The 23,638-nt window shown below is 40.5% G+C and overlaps 1 protein-coding gene across 1 annotated transcript in view; it reads right to left on the bottom strand.

The window, feature by feature from the left end:
- The window catches only part of LOC132865845 (ly6/PLAUR domain-containing protein 1-like), a 39,531-nt gene extending 16,554 nt beyond the window's left edge, over positions 1 to 22,977 (bottom strand). Inside the window, exons 1-3 of the mRNA XM_060898338.1 lie at positions 22,898 to 22,977; positions 9,736 to 9,896; positions 454 to 588 (exon numbers count right to left, since the gene is read on the bottom strand). Of these exons, the coding sequence (XP_060754321.1) occupies positions 454 to 588; positions 9,736 to 9,896; positions 22,898 to 22,977 (376 nt within the window). The remainder of the gene's footprint in view (positions 1 to 453; positions 589 to 9,735; positions 9,897 to 22,897) is intronic.
- Between the last annotated feature and the right edge of the window lie 661 nt (positions 22,978 to 23,638).

Raw genomic sequence — 23,638 nt, 5'->3', positions numbered from 1 at the left:
TCCCAAATTTTCAGCACCAGCCGCCACTGACTGTGACACTGTAACACTCTGACACTGTAATGCTGTAACACTGTGACATTCTAATGCTGTAACACTGTAATGCTGTAATGTTGTAACAGTGTAATGCTGTAGCAGTGCAACACTCTAATGCTGTAACACTGTAATGCTGTAGCAGTGCAACACTCTAATGCTGTAACACTGTAATGCTGTAACACTAACACTCTAATGCTGTGACACTGTAATGCTGTGACACTGTAATGCTGTAAGTGTAACACTGTAATGCTGTAACAGTGTAACACTAATGCTGACACTAACTGTAATGTTGTAACACTGTAATGCTGTAACACTGTAAAACTGTAATGCTGTAACACTGTAATGCTGTAATGCTGTAACACTGTAATGCTGTAACACTAACAATGTAAATGTTATAAAAATATAACACTATGTTCTTACCGTCCTCCATGACGAGTACTTCCTTTTGGCACATGTCCTGTACATTAACAGTGCAGTTAACGATGAACTCTGGAGATGAGCAATCATCTTGCCGAATTTCCTCACACTGATAACACTGAATCTGCAGAGCACCAACTACACACACACACACACACACACACACACACACACACACACACACACACAAGGTGACTTGTTCATTAAAGGAAATCTCCAGGATTTTTATCCTGGGCCCAAGACACTATTGGGTCAAACTATTTACTAGGAAGAAAAATCATTGAAATTGGTCCCATATTAAGTTAGAACGTTATCACTCACAACCACAAAATGGCTACACAATATACAGCACTGCTCAAAAGTTTGGACATACTGTCACAGTCCGGTCCAGTCCATCCATGCCTGAGTTTGTGGGACTTCCACGCTGGCTCCAGGCCAGATCCAGGACAGGAATTCAGTCCTGCCCCGCTGGAGGTTATCTTCCCTGAAGCGGCACTCCCACACCTGCTACCACTCCTCGCCCATCAGCCAGGGCCTACTTAAGAGCTGTTTGGAGTTACTCCAGTTGCCAGACTGTCTCTTACAGACTTTCCTTGCCTTGCTACAGCCCTTTGGTATTGTGACTTCTCTATTCCCCCCTGCCTGTATTGTTGTGTTTTTTGCCTAGTTTTCTGTCTAGTTTTTGCCCCTGTTCTACCTGCCTGTTCCTTTGGATTGTGTTTTTTGCTTCCTCTCCCTGGGTTTCCCTTGTTCCTGTTTTCATGAAGATTTTTTTGTCCCTGACCATGCCTGCCTGCTCTTCTGTGTTTTGACCTCTTGGCCTGTTCTTTGACCACCGATTTTGCCTGAGCCCTATTGTACCTCTGCCCTGTACTTCATTAAAGAAGTTTCTTTTTGTACACTGCCTGTCTTCAGTCTGCTCTTGGGTCCTCACTTCACCTCAACTTGCCATTTCTGACATACCTTGTAATTCGATGGTTTTTTCTTTATTTTTATTAATTAGAAGACACCTCATGTCTTATGGTAATGGACTGTTTCTCTTTGTAGAGAAGCAATCTCTCTCTCTCTCTCCCCCCCCCCCTTGTGAGTTACACATTTCAATCCTGAGACACCAGTGATGCTGACCTCTCCTGACCTGCCTAATCCATCCTGATGCCCTGCTTCTAGCAGAGGTTCTCATCACATTGCTCCTGTGGAGGATGGCCCCATATGGACAGTCGAAAGGTACACCTCGAAGATGCTCTGTACACTTACAGTTTTGCTCTAATGGTTTAGGACTACAATCACCATGCTAACTTTAGGACTACAACGGTCATGAACAGTTTTACACTCAAGTCTCCATCAGTTGATAACTTCAACAAAACAGACTTCCTGTTAAACTATGAGTTTCCTGATTACACAGTTGTACTTTGTGACTATAGGACACAATTATAGAAGTGAGTTATTTATAATCACGCTGTTATGACCCATCCTCATGGCTGGGTTCCATTTTGAGTCTGGCTCCTCTCAAGGTTTCTTCCTCGTGTCATTTGAGGGAGTTCTTCCTCACCACTGTCACCTCAGGCTTATTCATTAGGGATAAATTTATTCAGGATAATTTTATTAGTTCATAAGTTAAAATTATTTTTCTATAAAGCTGCTTTGCTGTTCACTGTGTACAATGACACAGTCCACAAACTCAGACACACTCCACATACAGACATGTTCCACAGAGATGCTCCATAAATGGAGATCCACAATGGATATGATTTTCTCTAAATAAATTTATTTCAATCAAAGGTATTTTTTCTCAATTTTTCAGTGTGTGATGAAATGACTTCACCAAAAGGTGATTTTTTTTCTAACCCTTTTTACTAATCTTTACAAGGAGGTGCCAATAATTGTTGAGTGCCGTGTGTGTGTGTGTGTCCGTCCATCGGAGATCAGAATAGGGAAATGTGATCTTACTGATTTTGACCATGGCATGATCGTTGGTGTCAGATGGGCTAACTTAAGTCTTTTTATAACTGCTGATCTCTTGGGATTTTCATACAAGTCTCTAGAGTTTACAAAGAATGGTGCAATCAAGAAAAAAATATCCAGTGAGCAGCAGTTCTGTGGACAGAAACACCTTGTTGATGAGAGAGGTCAGAGGAGAATAGCCAGACTGGTCTGAGCTGACAGAAACGTTACAGTTACTCAGTTAACCACTCTGTACAACTGCGGTGAGCAGAAAAACATCTCAGAATGCATAATATAGAACCTTGGGGCAGATGGACTATAACAGCAGAAGACAATGTCAGGTTCCACTTCTATCAGCCAAGAATAGAAAGAATGTGGCACCATGACCATTTTATTTGATTTTATTTATAAGCTTTGCCACAAAGGCAGGGCGACCCCACAGAGCATAGCTCCACTACGGGGACCCAATCTCGTCTTGTCTCGTCTTCTTCCGCTTATCTGGGACCGGGTCGCGGAGGCAGCAGTCTAAGCATGGAAGCCCAAACTTCCCTTTCCCCAGACACCTCGGCCAGCTCCTCGGGAAGAACACCGAGGCGTTCCCAGGCCAGCCGAGAGACATAGTCCCTCCAGCGTGTCCTGGGTCTTCCCCGGGGCCTCCTCCCGGGGGGACATGCCTGGAACACCTCCCCAGGGAGGCGTCCAGGAGGCATCCGAAAAAGATGCCCGAGCCACCTCAGCTGATTCCTCTCGATGTGGAGGAGCAGCGGCTCTACTCCGAGCTCCTCCCGAGTGACTGTGCTTCTCACCCTATCTCTAAGGGAGCGCCCAGCCACCCTGCGAAGGAAACTCATTTCGGCCACTTGTATCCGCGATCTTGTTCTTTCGGTCATTACCCAAAGCTCATGACCATAGGACCCAATCTTAAAAAAAAAAAAAAGATAATAGTAATTGACAACAATGATAATAATAATAGAAAATTTACAACAAAAGTAAAAAAAAAACCAAAGCAATAGTAATACTAATAACAACAAAAACGATAGTAAAAATAATAATTAACAAAGATGATTATAATTGTAGTAATTAACAAAGACAACAGTAATAATTAACAACAAAGGCAATCACTAATTTGACAACACGTGTGACAATGCATATAGATTTAAAGGACTGAGGGACATTTACATTATAAAATTGTTCAGTAATATTCATGTAGTACTCGTATAGTTCCTTCTTGAACTGGCTTAATTTGGTTATAGTTCTGATATGTGCAGGTAAGATGTTCCATACTCTCGCATCTCTGATGTAACTGTTTTGAAACGTTACAGTTTGTGATGTAGGAACCTTTAACAAAGGACTTTTGGCAGTATTCCTTGTTGTCCTTCTAGAGATGTTAATGGAGATGTTAGGGTTGCTATCAACTGCTAGCCGTTTGAAAAAATAAACTAAATCCAAGTACTTGAGCCAATAAGTTATTGGAAATAGTCCAAGCTTAAGGAGTCGATCTTTATAGCTGACCTCCATTCTGAAAGGCAGGGATAGGATGTATTTGGTTGCCCGTCGTTGAACTCTTTCCATGGTGGTGGTGAGCGAGACAGTTTGAGGGGCCCAGACTTGAGAACAATAAGCAAATATGCTCCAGATCAGAGTGGTGTACAGAATAAGACGAACAAAAGAGTCGTGGATACCAATTGATGATGATCTTACAAACCCAAGCATTTTATTTGCTTTGGCCGTTACTGTGCATACATGGGTTGTCCATTTGAGGTCAGATGGCACAAGGATCCCAAGGTCCTTATGAGCATTTGTAGATTTTGCCTGATCATCATTTAGATGATAAGATGAATTGACAGACTCAGTGTTCCTTGTAACGGAAAGAAGGCAACACTTAGAGATATTTAAATCCATACACCACTGTTTGCACCGCTCGCATATACAATCGAGGTCCCGCTGAAGAATCACTTCATGTTCTAAGGTCTTAATGGTCCGATAGCACTTGGTGTTATCAGCAAATAGATGTTGAGGAGACAACTTGAGGAAGGTCATTAACATAAACGAGGAAGAGAAGAGGCCCAAGTATTGAGCCTTGAGGAACTCCAGATATGACTTTAAGTGGTAGAGATGTAACACCAAGAACTGTAACCCTTTGGTAACGATCTGAGAGATACTGTAGTTCTCAAACCATTTCAGAAGATTCCCACGGATCCCAAAACGTTGGAGTTTCCAAAGAAGTAGATGGTGGTCTACCCTGTCAAAGGCCTTAGCAAAGTCGAGATAGATGGCATCAGTCTGCACTCTTTTGTCAAGCAATTTGCCAATTTCATGCAGAACTGAAAGAAGCTGAGTTGTCGTGGATTTCCCCTTTAAGAATCCATGTTGGAGTTGATGTAGCTTAAAAGAAATATGATCGATGATTTTATTGTAAACACAGCGTTCCATTACCTTTGAGACAAGCGGTAGTAAGGAAATTGGCCTGTAGTTAGAGACTTCATTAGCTGGGCCATTCTTTAATATCGGGACGATGTTCGAAAGTTTCCATTCGGCTGGTACCTTGCTGAATGTTAGACATTTATTGAAGAGGGAACACAGTGATGTACATATGTATAGTGCACAGCTCCTCAACAATCGAGCTGATATCTTGTCAGGACCAGTAGCTTTTGTTACGTTTAGCGATAGTAGGACGTCTTTTACATCATTTGAAGAAAGTTGTAGATCATCTATGGTGTCAACCAAAGGAGTTTTTACAGCTTCAGATGGTATATGGCTTTGATAATCTTCAGGATTCAGCAGAGACTTGAGTGTAGAATAGAAGTAGTTGTTTAACAAATTTGCCACTTCAATAGGATTATTAGCAGCTTCTTTGATTGTTCCGTCGTCGCTTTTCAAGACCATTTTGCAAGGTACACTTGACTGTTTAGATGTTTATTTAAAGATAGACCATAACTTCTTAGTGCTTGATTTTAACAGAGTTGGTAGAGTTTCAAAAAATTCCTTACGCTTAAGGGTGATAAGTACCTTAGCTTGTCGGTGTATTGTGCAAAATCTTTCACGTAGATTAATTGAAGTAGTTTTAGCTTTGGCTTTTCTCCTAGCAGTCTCTTTCTTCTTTAACAGATGCTTAATTTCACTGTTGATCCACGGAGGAGAGCAGCACCTTTTGATCGTCTTCGATGGAATGTATTCTGAAGCAGCAGCTAAAAAAATATCACTCCAGCATTGCCAATCTGAGTCGATGTCGATATTAGATGTCGATGATGGCGAAAGATCAGCGAATGTTAAAGAAGCAAAGAGACTGTCCCAGTCGGCGTTTTTATAGTCAAAAACAGTTCTTGAATCGTGTGAAGAAATCGTCGCATGTGTTGTGAGGTCAGAGAACAATAGGGAATGATCAATGAAGATACCCACTGTTCCAGGTTCAATGCATGTTATATTTGAAACCATTTCTGGGGAGTTGACAAAAAAGAGATCTAAAATGTTATCTTGTCTTGTTGGATGCATATTTAATTGCTGTAAAAAAAAAGTCAAAAGTCAGTTCATGAAAATCCAAAGAACCAGAAGAGACATTCCTTCCAATAGATGTTGAAGTAAAATCAGAGCTCCAAGTTAAATCAGGAAAATTAAAGTCACCAGTGATCAGTATTTTATTGTACTTTGAAATGAGTTCGAGTAGCGAAGTAAACAGTGACAGCCATTCATTAAGATCACAATTCGGAGGCCGGTAGCAAATGCAGAGAAGACAGTTTTTAGATTTAAAACATTCAAGTTCAATAGCAATGATCTCCAAGTGGTTAGACCAGTCCCCTAAAACGATTCTATTGAAAGTTAAGGTATCCTTTAGGGCTAAAAGTACACCTCCTCCTCGCTTATCAGCCGAGCGATCTTTTCAAATTATGTTATATCCAATTGGAATGATTTCAATGTCAGAGATACTGTCGTTAAGCCATGATTCAGTGATGGCAATGATGTCCAGCTCTTCTGCATAAACCAGGTCTTGAAAGGCTTTCAGATTGCTGATTTGAGTCCCATCAGATGACTTATTTAGGCTGCGAAGACTCTGAGCGTTAAATGACAAGCAGCGAAAATTTGATTTGAAAAGTTTGAAAATTTGAAAAGTTTGTCTTGGACATGAAACAGATTTGCTAGCCATAAGTAAGAAAATTACATTAAAAACCATAAAAATATTAGAAACACAAAAGCACACAAACACATCCGGAGCATGAACATGCACGTAACCTATGGAATCAATTTTGTGCCAAAATGTTCATACAATACTTTTGAAATATCAAACAAAAACGACAAATCAAAATACAAAAAAACAAAAAAAAGTCAGTTTTTTTAGACTGGCAAACAAATTATTCATGTAATCGTGCAAAATATCAGTCTATTACTCTTCAGAAACCTTTTATTTTTGTTCTGCGTCTTTCTCAGTTTTGTTTGACGTAATTTATTTTGTTTGCGATTCTAGCTTTCTCGTTTGCGCTCTCTGACTTTTTGCTTGCAGTTTTGGCACAAACTTCACGTGTGGGTGGGCTGTCCAGGAATGCATTCCCATTGGGTAACTTGTTTTTGACTGACAGCTCCGCTCAGCCATTCCCTACTTGGATTCTGGCGGACTGTTTGACGAGTGACCGATCCATTGACGATAAACAAGGATCGAGTGGACTTCAGTGGCGACTATGATACTGAATTAATTCAACAAAGTGTAAATTCAATATCATAGTCGCCACTGAAGTCCACTCGATCCTTGTTTACTGTCAATGGATCGGTCACTCGTCAAACAGTCCGCCAGAATCCGAGTAGGGAATGGCTGAGCGGAGCTGTCAGTCAAACACAAGTTAGCCAATGGGAATGCATTCCTGGACAGCCCACCCACACATGAAGTTTGTGCCAAAACTGCAAGCAAAAAGTCAGGGAGCGCAAACGAGAAAGCTGGAATCGCAAACAAAATAAATTACGTCAAACAAAACTGAGAAAGACGCAGAACAAAAATAAAAGGTTTCTGAAGAGTAATAGACTGATATTTTGCATGATTACACAAATAATTTGTTTGCCAGTCTAAAAAAATTGACTTTTTTTTGTATTTTGATTTGTTGTTCTAGTTTGATATTTCAAAAGTATTGTATGAACATTTTGGCACAAAATTGATTCCATAGTAACCCGGCCAACATCGTGTGCGTAACCCAGCCCTGCATGTGCTGCATGTCCATGCACCCAACCTGCCTTGTGTGAACAGTCCAGGCTGGTGGAGGTGGTGTAATGGTGTGGGGAATGTTTTCTTGGCACACTTTGGGCCATTAATACCAATCATTCATGGCTTGAATGCCACAGTGTATTTGAGTACTGTTGCTGATCATGTGCATTCCTTCATGGCCACAGTTTACTATCTTCTAATGGCTATTTCCAGCATGATAATGCACCATGACACAAAGCAAAAGTCATCTCAAACTAGCTTCAGTGGCTTTCTCAGTCACTGGATCTGAATCCAATAGATCACCTTAGGGATGTGATTGAACAGGAGATTCTGCAGGAATTGCATTTTGTAATCATGTCAACATGGAGCAGAATCTCAAAGGAATGTTTCCAAAATCTTGTGGAATCCATGCCATGAAGAACTGAAGCTGTATCAAGAGTAAAAGGAAGCCCACCTCATGATTAGTGTTCCTTATGAAATGTTAGATCACACTCTGGCATTTCATTTTCAATTTTAATTTAAATTGAACATTAATAAACATGTTTTAATACTCCCCTCATAATAACAAACTTAATTTTAATGTCATTAAAATCCTGGGTTTAAGAAATAATAGATCTTCGCTGTGAAGCGTGCCGTGTGTGGATTAGGATGCAGCCCATAACTGGGTTTGATGTTAATATTCATTAAAAAGCACTGTTAATATCACAAGACTATTAAATTATAAAGTATTATGTGGTCTCTCTGAGATTTTAAATTATGTCTTAAAAATGGAGACTCACATCAATTTATTATCTCATTATATAATTTTGCCACAATATTTTGGTGTAAAACAAACTCATTAGCAGAAAGTTATGTAATGCTATATATAAATGTATTATTATTATTATTATTATTATTATTATTACAAGCATAGTATTATGTACATAAGAATCCTCTTCATCACACACACACAGGCTGATATACACACCTCAGGTTCTGAGTGACCTGTGAACTTCCACATCATGATTATGACGGTTCTGTCCCAAATCTCACCGCACAAACTCAAATCTGAACATCATTCACTGTCTTTAAAAAGGTGCTTTTAGACTGATGGTTCCCTGAAGAACCTTTTGTTTAACATTAATTTCATGAAACATATTTTAGTTTTCTGTAACAGAAACAAACCACAAATGAGTAAAATAATAATAATAATAATAATAATAATAATAATAATAATATCTTAATGTTCTCTTACAGCATCACGCTACAGAACTTTTACTGATTCTTATAATTAAATAAATTAAATAATTAAATAGCAATAATTATGTTATAATTAACTAATTAATTAGAAATTGATTAATTAACATGATTAACTCAGGAGGTTTAATGCGCGCACGAGAAGCTTCCTCTTATTACCGACTCGCCCGCGCTGAATCATAATGATGACTTATGAAGTCGTAAATGTTTATGCGTTTATGAAGAGTCACGTGACAGATTCATGAGCACACTGACGTAATGATCACCTTTAACATGTAATGAGTTTCATTTTAAAGTTCTGTACAAGGTTGAGAACAATCTGGATCTAAATCTCTCTCTCTCTCTCTCTCTCTCTCACACACACACACACACACACACACCCCTGAGTAATCTTCATCTAATCCCCACCAGGAGATTTCATTCTAAAAATAATACATTTTTTTTATCTTAATTCTTAATTAATTCCCGTGATATTAATATTATTTAATTTATTTTAAAAAATAATGAATCATCACAGTCAAGTGCTATGTGTATGTGCGCGCGCCAGAAATCAGCCTGCACTAAATAAAGAATTAATAATAATAATAATAATAATAATAATAATAATAATAATAAAAACGAGGGCGGGTGCTGATTGACGCCTCACACTGACTCTGATTCTTTTTCGGATTTTTAAAAAATAAAACACGTGTTAATAATAATAATAATAATTATTATTATTATTATTATTATTATTATTTGTAGATCATTAATCTTATTAACAGTTTATGATGATAATTCACACACACACACACACACACAGAGAGAGTGATCCCCTAACGCGCGCGCTCGAACGCTTCGCAGCATGCCCCACTTTGATTTCCGCCGCGTGAGCAGGTGTAACAGGTCTTCTGATGCGCGCGCGTGTGTGTTGTGTTCCTCACCCAATCGCAGACAGAACAGCACCGTCAACACGCTCAAGCGCAGCACCGGCATCCTCCACACCGCGCGTGCGAGCTTGTCACGGAACCCCCGGCAGCCCGCGCGCACCGTCCATAGCGCGCTCTGTGTCCGCGCGCGATGATCTCCCTCCTGCAGCACTGTACTGTGGGAAGAACGGCGCAGGAGAGCATCACGTGATCGCAGGAAGAGGAGGAGGGCAGGGTTTTTGCAGGAGGGGGTCTGAATTTTTTTATTTTATTTTTATTTGTGAACAGAAATCACAACGAGACGAAGATGAACACTAAGTACACCGACTGCATCTAGCACTGATATCGGCTGTGTCTCAAACCGCGTAACCGTGGACTGTGCACGTTTCCTCCACTATACACTCCGTCGTCGAGTGTCCAGGACCAGGATCAGGACACTGCTGTTACCCCTACCTCACTACTGAAGGGCTTCTGGGGGTATTTACACCCTGAGGGATACAGCCTGAATGAAAACAACACACAGAGAAAGAGAGAGAGAGAGAGTTTCCCTTCCTGAAAAATCACACATATTTCACCTGTAAGAATGTCAGTAAAATTGCACGTGAGACACACGACCAAGTGCATTTCAACATGTCGTGCCCTGAAATTATTTTTGCTTTAACTGAAGCAAACATCCACAAAAGTGTAAAAATCATACATGAAAATACATGAATCGTGTACAAATCATAGCTTTATATATATATATTCTTTTTAATCTGCTATAAACTGAGTGAGTCAAGTGGAATTGTCTTGGTCATGGAGTGAGACAGAAAGACAGACTGACCCCTGGCTCTGGGGGAGAGAGAGAGAGTGAGACAGACAGAGTGAGACAGATATGGGGTAGTCATGATTAAAGTCTCTTTAATAACCTTTCACAAACACTCAGGAGAATGATGTCAACTCTGGGAGCGGCATCACAATCTCCACAGCCCTCACGGCCCCTCATTTATCAACCTGACACACACACACATACACACACACACACTTTGTGTCTAGCTGGAACAGAGATGCAGGTGTGTAGACAAGTGAAGCTCTTTCTAAACACCATAGTGCATTCCGAGCTTTTCCAGTGAAAAGAATCCATGAGTCATCAGGGGCGGCACTGAGATTTGATGTCATTTTTTTTTCAGGTCGACCTCATGCTTAGCATAAAATGCTCGCTAAATTTTTGCAATATAATAACCCCTTGTTAGCAAGCTTGGTAGAGATATTGACTAGATACTTTAATTAGATACTGCAAAGACAATGGTAAATTTAGGGAATCGCTCTGAACATGACTGCTGTAGGTTTGTTTGTTTGTTTGTTTGTTTGTTTTACACAGAGCTAAAGCTAGCACTATCAAGACACAGGGGCAAGACCTTGGTTACACTGAATGTGCCTCCCAATGTTTACATAAAGGCCTTGTATACATGCATTGTGAATCAAGTGTGCCAATGTTACAGTAGATCCTTGGGTAAAGGACAGGCACAAATCACCTGGATAATTCAGTAGGTACAACACATCATGAACTCAAACAGCAAGTCAGGTCAATTTATTTGTATCGTGTTTTTAGCAATAGACATTGATGCAAAGCAGCTTTACAGAAAAATAAAGCTATTAAACATATGTACTAAGAAATTTATCCCTAATAAATGAATCCCTAATGATGTCTGTGAATATTCTCATTCATCCAGCTCATAGTAACTTCAAGAAAATTCAAATGCAACTGGACTTGGTTTTAAGTCTTTGAGACTTAAAACCAAGTCCAGTTGTGTTTGATTCAATTTTCTTAATATCCCTAATGATCAAGCCTGACACAATGGTGGCAAGAAAAAAAAATCCCTGAGTGAGCCTTGGAAAATCTATTCATGATTCACAGGATTCTTGGGTTTTCTTTAAAAAAAAAAGAGTAAATCAGTTATAATGTCTCTGTGGTGATAAGCCCATGGTCATTGTGGTGCAGGAAGCAGAATGAGTTTACCTGCTGGGAATGAGACTAGAATTTTGGTCATGGCATATGTTGTGCATGATCAAATGTAGCTATTCCATTTCCTGAGCACAAACATGGCTTTGGAACATTTTTGGAAAATACTTCACATCATCCAAGCAGAACCTGGTATCAGATTTTACACTCTTGACTAATCTTTTTTAACTTTTTTCTACAAATATTTTTCCAGTATCCTCTTCATTTTTATTGTAATGTCGCTTTCCTTTTTCCGTTTTTTTTCCCAGAAGAACGCAGAGACTGGAAGCTTTCTTTTTCTTTTTTTTTCTCCTCCTGTGTAAAGACCACAAGCGGAGGCCATCCACATCTGCTTTAATATCAACAGATCTTCAATTAAGGTACGTGAATCTTTTCATCATGGCACACCTTCAGCCTGTTCAGTGTGCTGAGTGCAGGATGTTTAGTCATTCTTCCTCTGTCGCTAGTGATAGCTTTATTTGTGATAAGTGCAAATTAGTCAGCTCTCTGATGGAGAAGATTACAGTGTTAGAAGCATGTGTCCAGGCTTTAGAGAAGGTCAGTGAGCGTGAGAACAGTGTAGTTTCTGTAGGGGAAAGTCTGGATGCCCTAGGTGGAGTTAGTAATCCCCCAACTCCGGCATTAGAGCCCTTACAGTGGAGCGAATGGGTGACGGCTCGGCGGCATAAGCGTAGAGCCAAAGCTACCGCTGAGGCTCGCCCACGGGAGCGCCACTCCTCTCCGTGTCACGTGCCGAACAGGTTTGCTCTCCTTAGTGTTGCACCCGCTGAGAAACCTGAAAGAGCTCTGGTTATAGGGGACTCAATCATATGGCATGTGAAATTAGCCCAGCCTTTAGGGGCACCAGCAGCTTTAATCAGGTGTATACCGGGAGCCAGGGTGCCAGACATAACAGGTAATCTTAGGTTCCTAGGCAAGCACAGGTTCTCAAAGATAGTTATCCATGCAGGAGCTAATGATATACACCTTCGTCAGTCTGAGGTTACTAAGAGTAACTTTGTAGAGGTGTTTAAATTAGCGAAGGCGATGTCCGATGCTGTAGTATGCTCTGGCCCCATCCCAATGCGGTGTGGCGATGTAGCTTACAGCAGGTTATGGTCGCTGAACTGCTGGTTGTCCAGGTGGTGTTCTGAAAATAGTGTGGGCTTTATAGATAATTGGACTAATTTTGAGTGCACTGCTGGCCTGTTAGGGCGGGACGGTATCCATCCCACTCGGGAAGGTGCTGCTCTCATTTCCTGCAGCATAGGTCATAGTTTCAGAACAGGCCTAGTTAATTTCTGACAATCCAGAGCCAAGGCCAGGGAGCAGACGAACAGGTTAAACTGACTGTCTGCTAGCTGCACAGAGTCGTCACTCAGGGTCCACTACATCGAGACTGTGTCTGTTCCCCAAGCTCAACAAAAAGGTAGAAATATTCAGAGAGTTTGTTCCAGTAACCTAATCAATATAAAATTAGATCATACTTACTGTACAGCTGCTGCCAGCACCTTTGATCTAAAGGTGGGGCTATTAAATATTAGATCTCTTACATCTAAAGCACTAATGGTTAATGAACTCATTACTGATCAGGAGTTTAATGTACTTTGTTTAACTGAAACATGGATTAAGCCAAATGAATATCTCTAGCCACTTTATCCTTCTACAGGGTCGCAGGCAAGCTGGAGCCTATCCCAGCTGACTACGGGCGAAAGGCGGGGTACACCCTGGACAAGTCGCCAGGTCATCACAGGGCTGACACATAGACACAACCATTCACACTCACATTCACACCTACGGTCAATTTAGAGTCACCAGTTAACCTAACCTGCATGTCTTTGGACTGTGGGGGAAACCGGAGCACCCGGAGGAAACCCACGCGGACACGGGGAGAACATGCAAACTCCACACAGAAAGGCCCTCGCCGGCCCCGGGGCTCGAACCCAGGACCTTCTTGCTGTGAGGCGACAGCGCTAACCACTACACCACCGTGCCGCCCCAAATGAATATATAGCATTAAAAGAAGCGAGTCCTCCTGGATACAGTTATATACACCAGCCTCGTCTAACTGGCAGAGGAGGAGGCGTCGCGGTTATTTATAACGATTATCTAGGTGTAACACACAAACCTGGTTATAAATTTAATACATTTGAAGTTCTTCATACTCATATAATGTATGTAGCCTCGAAAAATAAGTCTACCCAGTTAATTCCGTTACTTATTATTTACAGGCCCCCGGGGCCATATTCTGAGTTTCTTTCTGAATTTGCAGATTTTATCTCGGATCTGGTTATTTCCTTAGACAAAGCTTTAGTTGTCGGAGATTTTAATATTCACTTCGATAACCCAGAAGACCCTTTGAAAACAGCGTTTGTGTCCATTTTAGATTCAGTAGGGATTAATCAGAATGTCATAGGACCGACCCATAATGGTGGTCACACCCTCGATCTAATACTAACATTCGGGTTAAACGTAGAAAATACAGTCACACTTCCACAGTCTGAAGTTCTCAGATCATTATCTCATCTCATTCAAAATATGTCTGAGTAATAATATATGCACCTCACCACACTACTGTATTAAACGTACATTCACGTCAACTACTGCACAGAGCTTTATAAATGATCTCCCAGAGTTATCAACTTTGATTGGGTCACTGTCAGCCCCTGCAGAACTTGATCAGGCAACTGAATGCTTAGAGTCAACATTCCACCATACCTTAGATAATGTAGCTCTTAAAAGGAAAATAGTCAGAGACAAAAAATTAGCACCCTGGTATAATGATGACACTCGCACATTAAAACAGACCACTAGAAAATTGGAACGTAAATGGCATCAAACAAAGTTGGTAATGTTCAAATTAGCGTGGAAGGAGAGCTTCCTGAAGTATAGAAAAGCTCTTAGTGCTGCTAGATCAACATATCTCTCCTCCTTAATAGAAGATAACAAAAATAATCCTAGATTCCTATTTAATACTGTAGCAAAATTAACCAGGAATAAGACCACTATAGACACATGCACACCTGTAGTATGTAGTAGCAACGATTTCATTAATTTTTTTAATGACAAAATTGAGAATATCTGACAAAAAAATTCAAACTACTAATTTAAGGTCAGACAATGTAAGTAACCCTGTAGTTAACAATATAACTGTATCAGATCATCAATTAGAATGTTTTACTCCCCTAAAAGAAACTGAATTATTTTCATTGATCTCGGCACCAAAAGCCTCAACTTGCGTACTAGATCCCTTACCTACACGTCTATTCAAACAGATAATACCTGAAGTAATTGTCCAATTATCGGCCAATATCAAACCTCCCCTTTATCTCCAAGATCCTTGAAAATGCTGTGGCACAGCAGTTATGCTCATATTTACATAGGAATAACATCCATGAAATGTATCAGTCAGGATTTAGACCTCATCATAGCACAGAGACAGCTCTGGTTAAAGTAGTAAATGACCTATTGTTGGCGTCTGATCAGGGATGTGTCTCGCTGCTTGTGTTGCTTGACCTTAACATTTGATACCATTGATCATTCCATTCTTCTGGATAGACTAGAAAATGTTATGGGAGTTAAGGGAACGGCCCTCTCCTGCCTCAGCTCTTATTTAACTGATCGCTATCAGTATGTTGATATCAATGGTGATATTTTTAGATGTACTGAGGTAAAGTTTGGTGTTCCACAAGGTTCTGTCTTGGGCTCACGGCTTTTTTCTTTATATATATTCCCTCTGGGTGATATTATTCGTAAACATTGTATTAGTTTCCACTGTTATGCTGATGACACACAGTTGTATGTTTCTGCAAAACCTGATGAGAGACACCAGCTTAATAGAATTGAGGAATGGGTGAAGGACATTAGACACTGGATGCTTATTAACTTCCTTCTGCTTAACTCTGACAAGACTGAAGTACTTGTAATAGGACCACATGCAGCTAGAAGTAAGTTTTCTGATTACATAGTAACTCTGGATCACGGGCGATTGCTCTAAGACAATGAGGGAGGCTCAGCCTCCTCTAAAAACGACGAACATCGTGTAGGATGAATTGCGCTAGGCTTATGTTATAGCCGACCTTATAACATTGCTATTTCAGATCCAGAATCATAGAAATATATGTGCTCAACCCAACTACAGTGCGAAATCATTTCATTATAACTTTCCCCAGTTCGCCTAATGTGTGCATGAGTTTTTCCCCCTCGTGACAGCGCGATGCAGCCCAGCCTCAGTGCACTTCAATGGCATTTGGGAGCTACAGTATGCGCTTTCAATATCAAAATGCAAGACGACTATTGGACAAATACTGTGAAAACGCCCGCCCACGGAGTCTCACGGACTCCCAGCCTCAGTGGACTTCGATGGCATTTGGGAGCTATGCACTTTTCAATCTCAAAATGCAAGACGGTTATTGGACAAATACTGCGAAAATGCCCGCCCACGGACTCCGAGCCTCACAGTGGGAGGGACATGGCAGTTTCTGCGAGGAGACTGGTGATTGGTGAAAGCGGCCGGATATTTTCTTTGATTGACAGCTCGTTTCAAATATAGACAGGCAGCGGTGAATCTCAGTTCAGTCCCATGCGGATTCGCAAGTGCTGTGGTGTATTGTAAGAGATCAGCTTACATTTTGATTTCATTCATTACATATGGTTTCTACCAGCTTTTTTAGTTTGTATATATTTTCATTGTAAATAAAGTGTAAATATAGTGTTGTCAAGTTTGCTATCTTAGTTCCAGGAATTCTGTTTATTTGAGTGACTGAACTTGAACTTGAGGGGACTAGTCAGCTAGCAAGAAAGCTGTGCACGGATGCCAAGCATTGTTGATTTAATTTTGGCGAAGCCATTTGCCAGTCTTCCTTTTGAGGAAAAAATTAAAATTAAAGAGCAGGGTAGACCAACACCTCAAATTGACTTGGTGAAAAAGGTAGGGAACAATACTCGTTCCTTTCAGCTCTCCTGGTACGAGAAAGTGAATTGGCTAACAGCAAGTGACCCACATCAACAACAGTAAATAGGCTACTTTAGTAATATGTCATGGATGGACCAAAAATATAAAATCTATTTAAAATGTTTATGCTGAGTATATTATATTGGAATATATATTTTTCTGGATATGAATTAAACACAGCTACAATTTGGAAAACATTTTTAAACAAAAACACAGCTGAGAACATTTCACACTACAGACCTGGATTAAAAGTGAAGGGCTATCAAAATTGTCAATAAAACATTTCTCAGTCAAAATAAGTAAAATATAGGGAAAGTATCATTGAATGAAATGTGTGGCACCCAGCTCTATGTTTGGCTCCCCAAGGTCAGTGCTTGTGCCTATTCCAGAACACTCTGCTGTTACTGCTGAGGTTCCTGACAAAGAGCTGCTTTCAATAATGATCAATGTTTAAACAACATACCACAATTTTAAAATATAAAATGTTAAAATATACCCCCCCCAACACCACCATCATGTATATTGGACAGTAGGCCAAAAGAACCTGTTATTTCACGGTTTGTGACCCTGCCAACAATCAGCCAGATCAGAGGCAAGAGTATGGGCACAATTGATGTTTATTCTTTTTTCTTTTAAAATCTGGAAATATCGTAACCGACCAGCCTCCCCTGTTTGAAAGACTACCAGTCGCCACTGCTCTGGATGGCCTTTCTGTTTCTTCGCGTGCAGCAGTAAAAGACCTTGGAGTGATTATTGACCCATCTTTCATTCGAAACTCACATTGATAACATTACCTGGATAGCTTTCTTTCATCTCAGAAATATTGCTAAGATAAGAAATTTAATGTCATGACATGACGTGGAAAAACTAGTTCATGCTTTTGTTCCCTCCACATTGGATTATTGTAATGCCTTACTGTCTGGATGTTCCAATCAATGCATAAACAAGCTTCAGTTAGTTCAAAATGCAGCAGCAAAGTCCTTACTAGAACTAGAAGTTATGACCACATCACCCCTGTCTTATCCACACTTTGGCTCCCAGTCAAATTTCGTATTGTTTCTAAAAGACTACCATTGATCTTTAAAGCACTGAATGGTCTCGCACCACAGTACCTGAGTGAACTTCTGGTCCTTTATGACCCACCACGTCTACTTAGATCAAAAGGTGCAGGCTATCTGCTGGTACCTCGTATAATGAAGGCTACATCAGGGGGCAGAGCTTTTTCTTACAAAGCCCCACAGTTATGGAACAGCCTTCCAAGTAGTGTCCAGGAATCAGACACAGTCTCAGCATTTAAGTCTCGGCTGAAAACATATCTGTTTAGTCAAGCCTTTTGTTAAGTGTTTATGTGGTAAAGGTGTAGATCTGGAGGGTCCTCAGACAGAGTGTTTGGTAAACTGGGATGTATGGATGCTGTCAGTCCCCCACTTGCTTGCTCACTCGAGTTCGTTGACGGTGTAGTGGCTGGCTGCTTTATGTCCCGGGGCTCCCTCGTGCCTGTGTTACCTTCTGGCTCTCCCCTGTTAGTTAGGCTGTCATACTTAGTTTTGCCAGAGTCCTTGCTTGCACTCAGCACAAAATGTATACTTTTTCTATTCATCAGGTGATATTGGGCATACCTAACAACCTGTGTTTTCTCACTCTTTCTTGCCACCATCGCCACAGGCTTGCTCATTGCGGATAGATTAGGGATAAAATTAGCTCATGTTGAGTGTCATTAAAATTCTGTAAAGCTGCTTTGCGACAATGTCTATTGTTCAAAGTGCTATAAAATAAACTTGACTTGAGTGTAGAGAGTATATTGAGACCAATGGCAGACAAATCCAAAATGTTAGGCTAAAGCAGAGTCAAAGGTATGCAAGGGTCAGGCAAAGCACAAACAGGAAATCAAAGACTAAGACCAAAATCCAAAAATCAAACAAAGTCAAAGAACCACATAAACAGTGCAGAATTCAAAGGCTTAGTAAAGTTACAACAAATGTACCTGAGTGTTTACTTTGTGAAGAGCTGTGAAAACTAGAGTCCTTAAATACATGATGTTTAATCAGGAACTGGTTCCTGAAATCAATACTCAAGTGACTGTGATTGGTGAGGTGCATGTTGGGTGCTTTAGTCCATGGTGACCATGGTTGAAGGCTGCTGTGAATTCTGGGAAACTGAGTCCTGAATGCTGGCAGGTGAATACGTGATAATAATGGGTTGACTGACATTTTGTAGTAAATCAAACATCATGGCATGGAATTACTCAGACTTACTCAGGATTCTGTCCATCTTACTAAAAGTTTGGGTCTCGAATGGTTTCTTATGAAGGCAGAAGCCTTCAGTCTATATCTTGCTTTAATATGCTTACTAACTACAGAGATCAAAGGCAGGGTACACGTACACTCATCGGTTTTACCAAGAGTGTTCAGCAAAATATCAGGAGAGGGTGGCTAGTTTTAAATGAGTTATCTGCAGCAAAACTTTCGCCAAATAAAACATGCTGAGGAGGAACATGACCCCGGATTCTTTGACTGAAAGCCCAGTCCCTTCACCATTACACCATTATAGCATGTACAGCATTACTATTTTAACTGTTTGTAAACAAATGGCACTTTTTATTCCATTACCATTACGTGGTATAAAAAGTGCCATCCTGACAGTTTGGATGCCACATTTTTGTGCCTTTTTTCTTAAAAAAAAGTGTTATAAATGTGATGAGTTGTGGCAACTTTGGCTTGACATAACACCATTTCATGTACACACACACAAACCTGTACATGAGTGGTGAAAAACACACATGTAATCAGTGAAGTACAACCCCAATTCCAAAAAAGTTGGGATAAAGTACAAATTGTAAATAAAAACGGAATGCAATGATGTGGAAGTTTCAAAATTCCATATTTTATTCAGAATAGAACATAGATGACATATCAAATGCTTAAACTGAGAAAATGTATCATTTAAAGAGAAAAATTAGGTGATTTTAAATTTCATGACAACAACACATCTCAGGGCGGTATGGTGGTGTAGTGGTTAGCGCTGTTGCCTCACAGCAAGAAGGTCCGGGTTCGAGCCCCGTGGCTGGCGAGGGCTTTTCTGTGTGGAGTTTGCATGTTCTCCCCATGTCTGCGTGGGTTTCCTCCGGGTGCTCCGGTTTCCCCCACAGTCCAAAGACATGCAGGTTAGGTTAACTGGCGACTCTAAATTGACCGTAGGTGTGAATGTGAGTGTGAATGGTAGTCTGTGTCTACAGTATGTGTCGGCCCTGTGATGACCTGGTGACTTATCCCGGGTGTACCCCGCCTTTCGCCCGTAGTCAGCTGGGATAGGATCTGGCTTGCCTGTGACCCTGTAGAACAGGATAAAGAGGCTACAGATAATGAGATGAGATGAACACATCTCAAAAAAGTTGGGACAAGGCCATGTTTCCCACTGTGAGACATCCCCTTTTCTCTTTACAACAGTCTGTAAACGTCTGGGGACTGAGGAGACAAGTTGCTCAAGTTTAGGGATAGGAATGTTAACCCATTCTTGTCTAATGTAGGATTCTAGTTGCTCAACTGTCTTAGGTCTTTTTTGTCGTATCTTCCATTTTATGATGCGCCAAATGTTTTCTATGGGTGAAAGATCTGGACTGCAGGCTGGCCAGTTCAGTACCCGGACCCTTCTTCTATGCAGCCATGATGCTGTAATTGATGCAGTATGTGGTTTGGCATTGTCATGTTGGAAAATGCAAGGTCTTCCCTGAAAGAGACGTCGTTTGGATGGGAGCATATGTTGCTCTAGAACCTGGATATACCTTTCAGCATTGATGCTGTCTTTCCAGGTGTGTAAGCTGCCCATGCCACAAGCACAAATGCAACCCCATACCATCAGAGATGCAGGCTTCTGAACTGAGCGCTGATAACAACTTGGGTCGTCCTTCTCCTCTTTAGTCCGAATGACACGGCGTCCCTGATTTCCATAAAGAACTTCAAATTTTGATTCGTCTGACCACAGAACAGTTTTCCACTTTGCCACAGTCCATTTTAAATGAGCCTTGGCCCGGAAAAGACGTCTGCGCTTCTGGATCGTGTTTAGATACGGCTTCTTCTTTGAACTATAGAGTTTTAGCTGGCAACGGCGGATGGCACGGTGAATTGTGTTCACAGATAATGTTCTCTGGAAATATTCCTGAGCCCATTTTGTGATTTCCAATACAGAAGCATGCCTGTATGTGATGCAGTGCCATCTAAGGGCCCGAAGATCACGGGCACCCAGTATGGTTTTCAGGCCTTGACCCTTACGCACAGAGATTCTTCCAGATTCTCTGAATCTTTTGATGATATTATGCACTGTAGATGATGATATGTTCAAACTTTTTGCAATTTTACACTGTCAAACTCCTTTCTGATATTGCTCCACTATTTGTCGGCGCAGAATTAGGGGATTGGTGATCCTCTTCCCATCTTTACTTTTGAGAGCCGCTGCCACTCCAAGATGCTCTTTTTATACCCAGTCATGTTAATGACTTGTTGCCAATTGACCTAATGAGTTGCAATTTGGTCCTCCAGCTGTTCCTTTTTTGTACCTTTAACTTTTCCAGCCTCTTATTGCCCCTGTCCCAACTTTTTTGAGATGTTTTGCTGTCATGAAATTTCAAATGAGCCAATATTTGGCATGAAATTTCAAAATGTCTCACTTTCGACATTTGATATGTTGTCTATGTTCTATTGTGAATACAGTATCAGTTTTTGAGATTTGTAAATTATTGCATTCCGTTTTTATTTACAATTTATACTTTGTCCCAACTTTTTTGGAATCGGGGTTGTACTTATGCTTATTTATCATTATTTTTTCAGTTTTTATGAATAAATTGCAATATTCAGTTGTGTTATTTTCTCTGGGTTCCATGTGTAAAGAAGCTAAAGAGTTTCTCCTTGGTTATGGTGATCCTTCGATAAATTCTGTCCTGTTTCAGCACAGCTCAAAGGGATACTAATGGGTCTGATTGAGCAACTAGAATCCTACATTAGACAAGAATGGGTTAACATTCCTCTCCCTAAACTTGAGCAACTTGTCTCCTCAGTCCCCAGACGTTTACAGACTGTTGTAAAGAGAAAAGGGGATGTCTCACAGTGGGAAACATGGCCTTGTCCCAACTTTTTTGAGATGTGTTGTTGTCATGAAATTTAAAATCACCTAATTTTTCTCTTTAAATGATACATTTTCTCAGTTTAAACATTTGATATGTCATCTATGTTCTATTCTGAATAAAATATGGAATTTTGAAACTTCCACATCATTGCATTCCATTTTTATTTACAGTTTGTACTTTGTCTCAACTTTTTTGGAATTGGGGTTGTACCTACTACTGAGTTGATGCTGTTTATAAACATTTTATTTACAAAGATATGATTTGTTATGCACATTGAATTTGAGGTTGTTATGGGTGAGTGATTAGACTATGGTTTATTATTCACCATCTTCAGATGTGTGTGTGTGTGTGTGTGTGTGTGTGTGTGTGTCGGCCGCGGGTGATTTTACGCTGGCTGCATCTCATCAGTCATTCGGCTAGCGTTAAATACTGGTAGGAAAATATCGCATGACACGCCAGGGCAAACGGATCGAACGCAATTAGACACAGCACTAATCTGAGTTATAGCAGCAAGGAGACACACACACACACACACACACACATACACAATTATGCACGCTGTCCAACAGGCTCTCTCACAACGAACTTGTACGCATAAACACACACACACACACACACACACACACACACACAATCGTGAGGCCATAACCAGAAAGTAATTATGTCTAAAGTGTGTGTAGTAGGTGATTACTTTATAAATGAACTTCACTTAGAAGGACACACTGCAGTACAAAGTCATAATGTAATGAAGTCCACTCTTCTGAAACGATACAATTCACACACACACACACACACACACACACACACACACACACACACACACACACACACACAAAGTAAATTTGGTTGGTTTTGGCCCAATCTTTCTTCTGTAATGAACTCCAGACCCTGCTGAAGTGGACACTGAACCTTTTCTTTTCCCCTCTGAGAGTCATCACACACTGACCTTCATCATCATCACACTCCTTCACTGATCATCATCATCATCATCATCATCATCATCATCTCATTCCTGTGCTGTTCCTTGATCATCATTTAATTAAATTCAATTTTATTTATATAGCATTTTTAATAATGAACATTATAAAAAACAGCTTTATAGAAGTCTGCATATTAATTTTACACTTTAAATGTATCCAACATAACACTCCTGCACTGATCTCCATCATCATCATCATCATCATCATCATCACACTCCTGCATGAACCTTCATCATCATCGAATTAAATCCATAAAAGAATGTTCAACAAGCACATATGGGTGTGATGGTCAGGTGCCCACATACTTTTGGCCATATAGTGTATGTGCTGATGCAGTGGTAAAGGCAGGAGGATTCAGTATCTGTGTGATAGAGAGAGTTGATATTATGCAGCAGCTGCTTATTCGGATCCAGGTAACAACCATTTCTCACACACACACACACACACACACACACACACACACACACACACACACACACACACACACACACACACAGAGAGAGAGAGAGAGAGAGAGAGAGAGAGAGAGAGAACTTCAGTGGACAAATGGTGGTTTGCCTTATTTACTGCAAATTCAGCTGCTCTGTGGAGCCTCAGAACATCATCACGGTTATTCAGAAAGAAATTGAGCATAATGCTTCTGTTCATCAGTGGTTTAGTTTGTGTCAGTATGTGTTAGAGTGCTGTATTGCATTAGTGTGTTTGAGCATGTGTCATAGTGTTTGATGGTGTTAGTGTGTGATAAAGTGGCTTAGTGTGCATTGTGTGAGTGTGTATTAAAGTATGTGAGACTGTGTTAGTGTCTATAAAAGACTGGGAAAATCCTGGCAAGATCAGTTGGATATCAGGGTCCTGTGGATATCAGGGTCTGATAGATATAAGAG

The sequence above is a fragment of the Neoarius graeffei genome, chromosome 18 (assembly GCF_027579695.1).
Source record: "Neoarius graeffei isolate fNeoGra1 chromosome 18, fNeoGra1.pri, whole genome shotgun sequence".
NCBI classification, from domain to species: domain Eukaryota; kingdom Metazoa; phylum Chordata; class Actinopteri; order Siluriformes; family Ariidae; genus Neoarius; species Neoarius graeffei.
The sequence above is the reverse complement of the archived record's forward strand: the minus strand, read 5'-3'. Positions and strand labels throughout refer to the sequence as shown.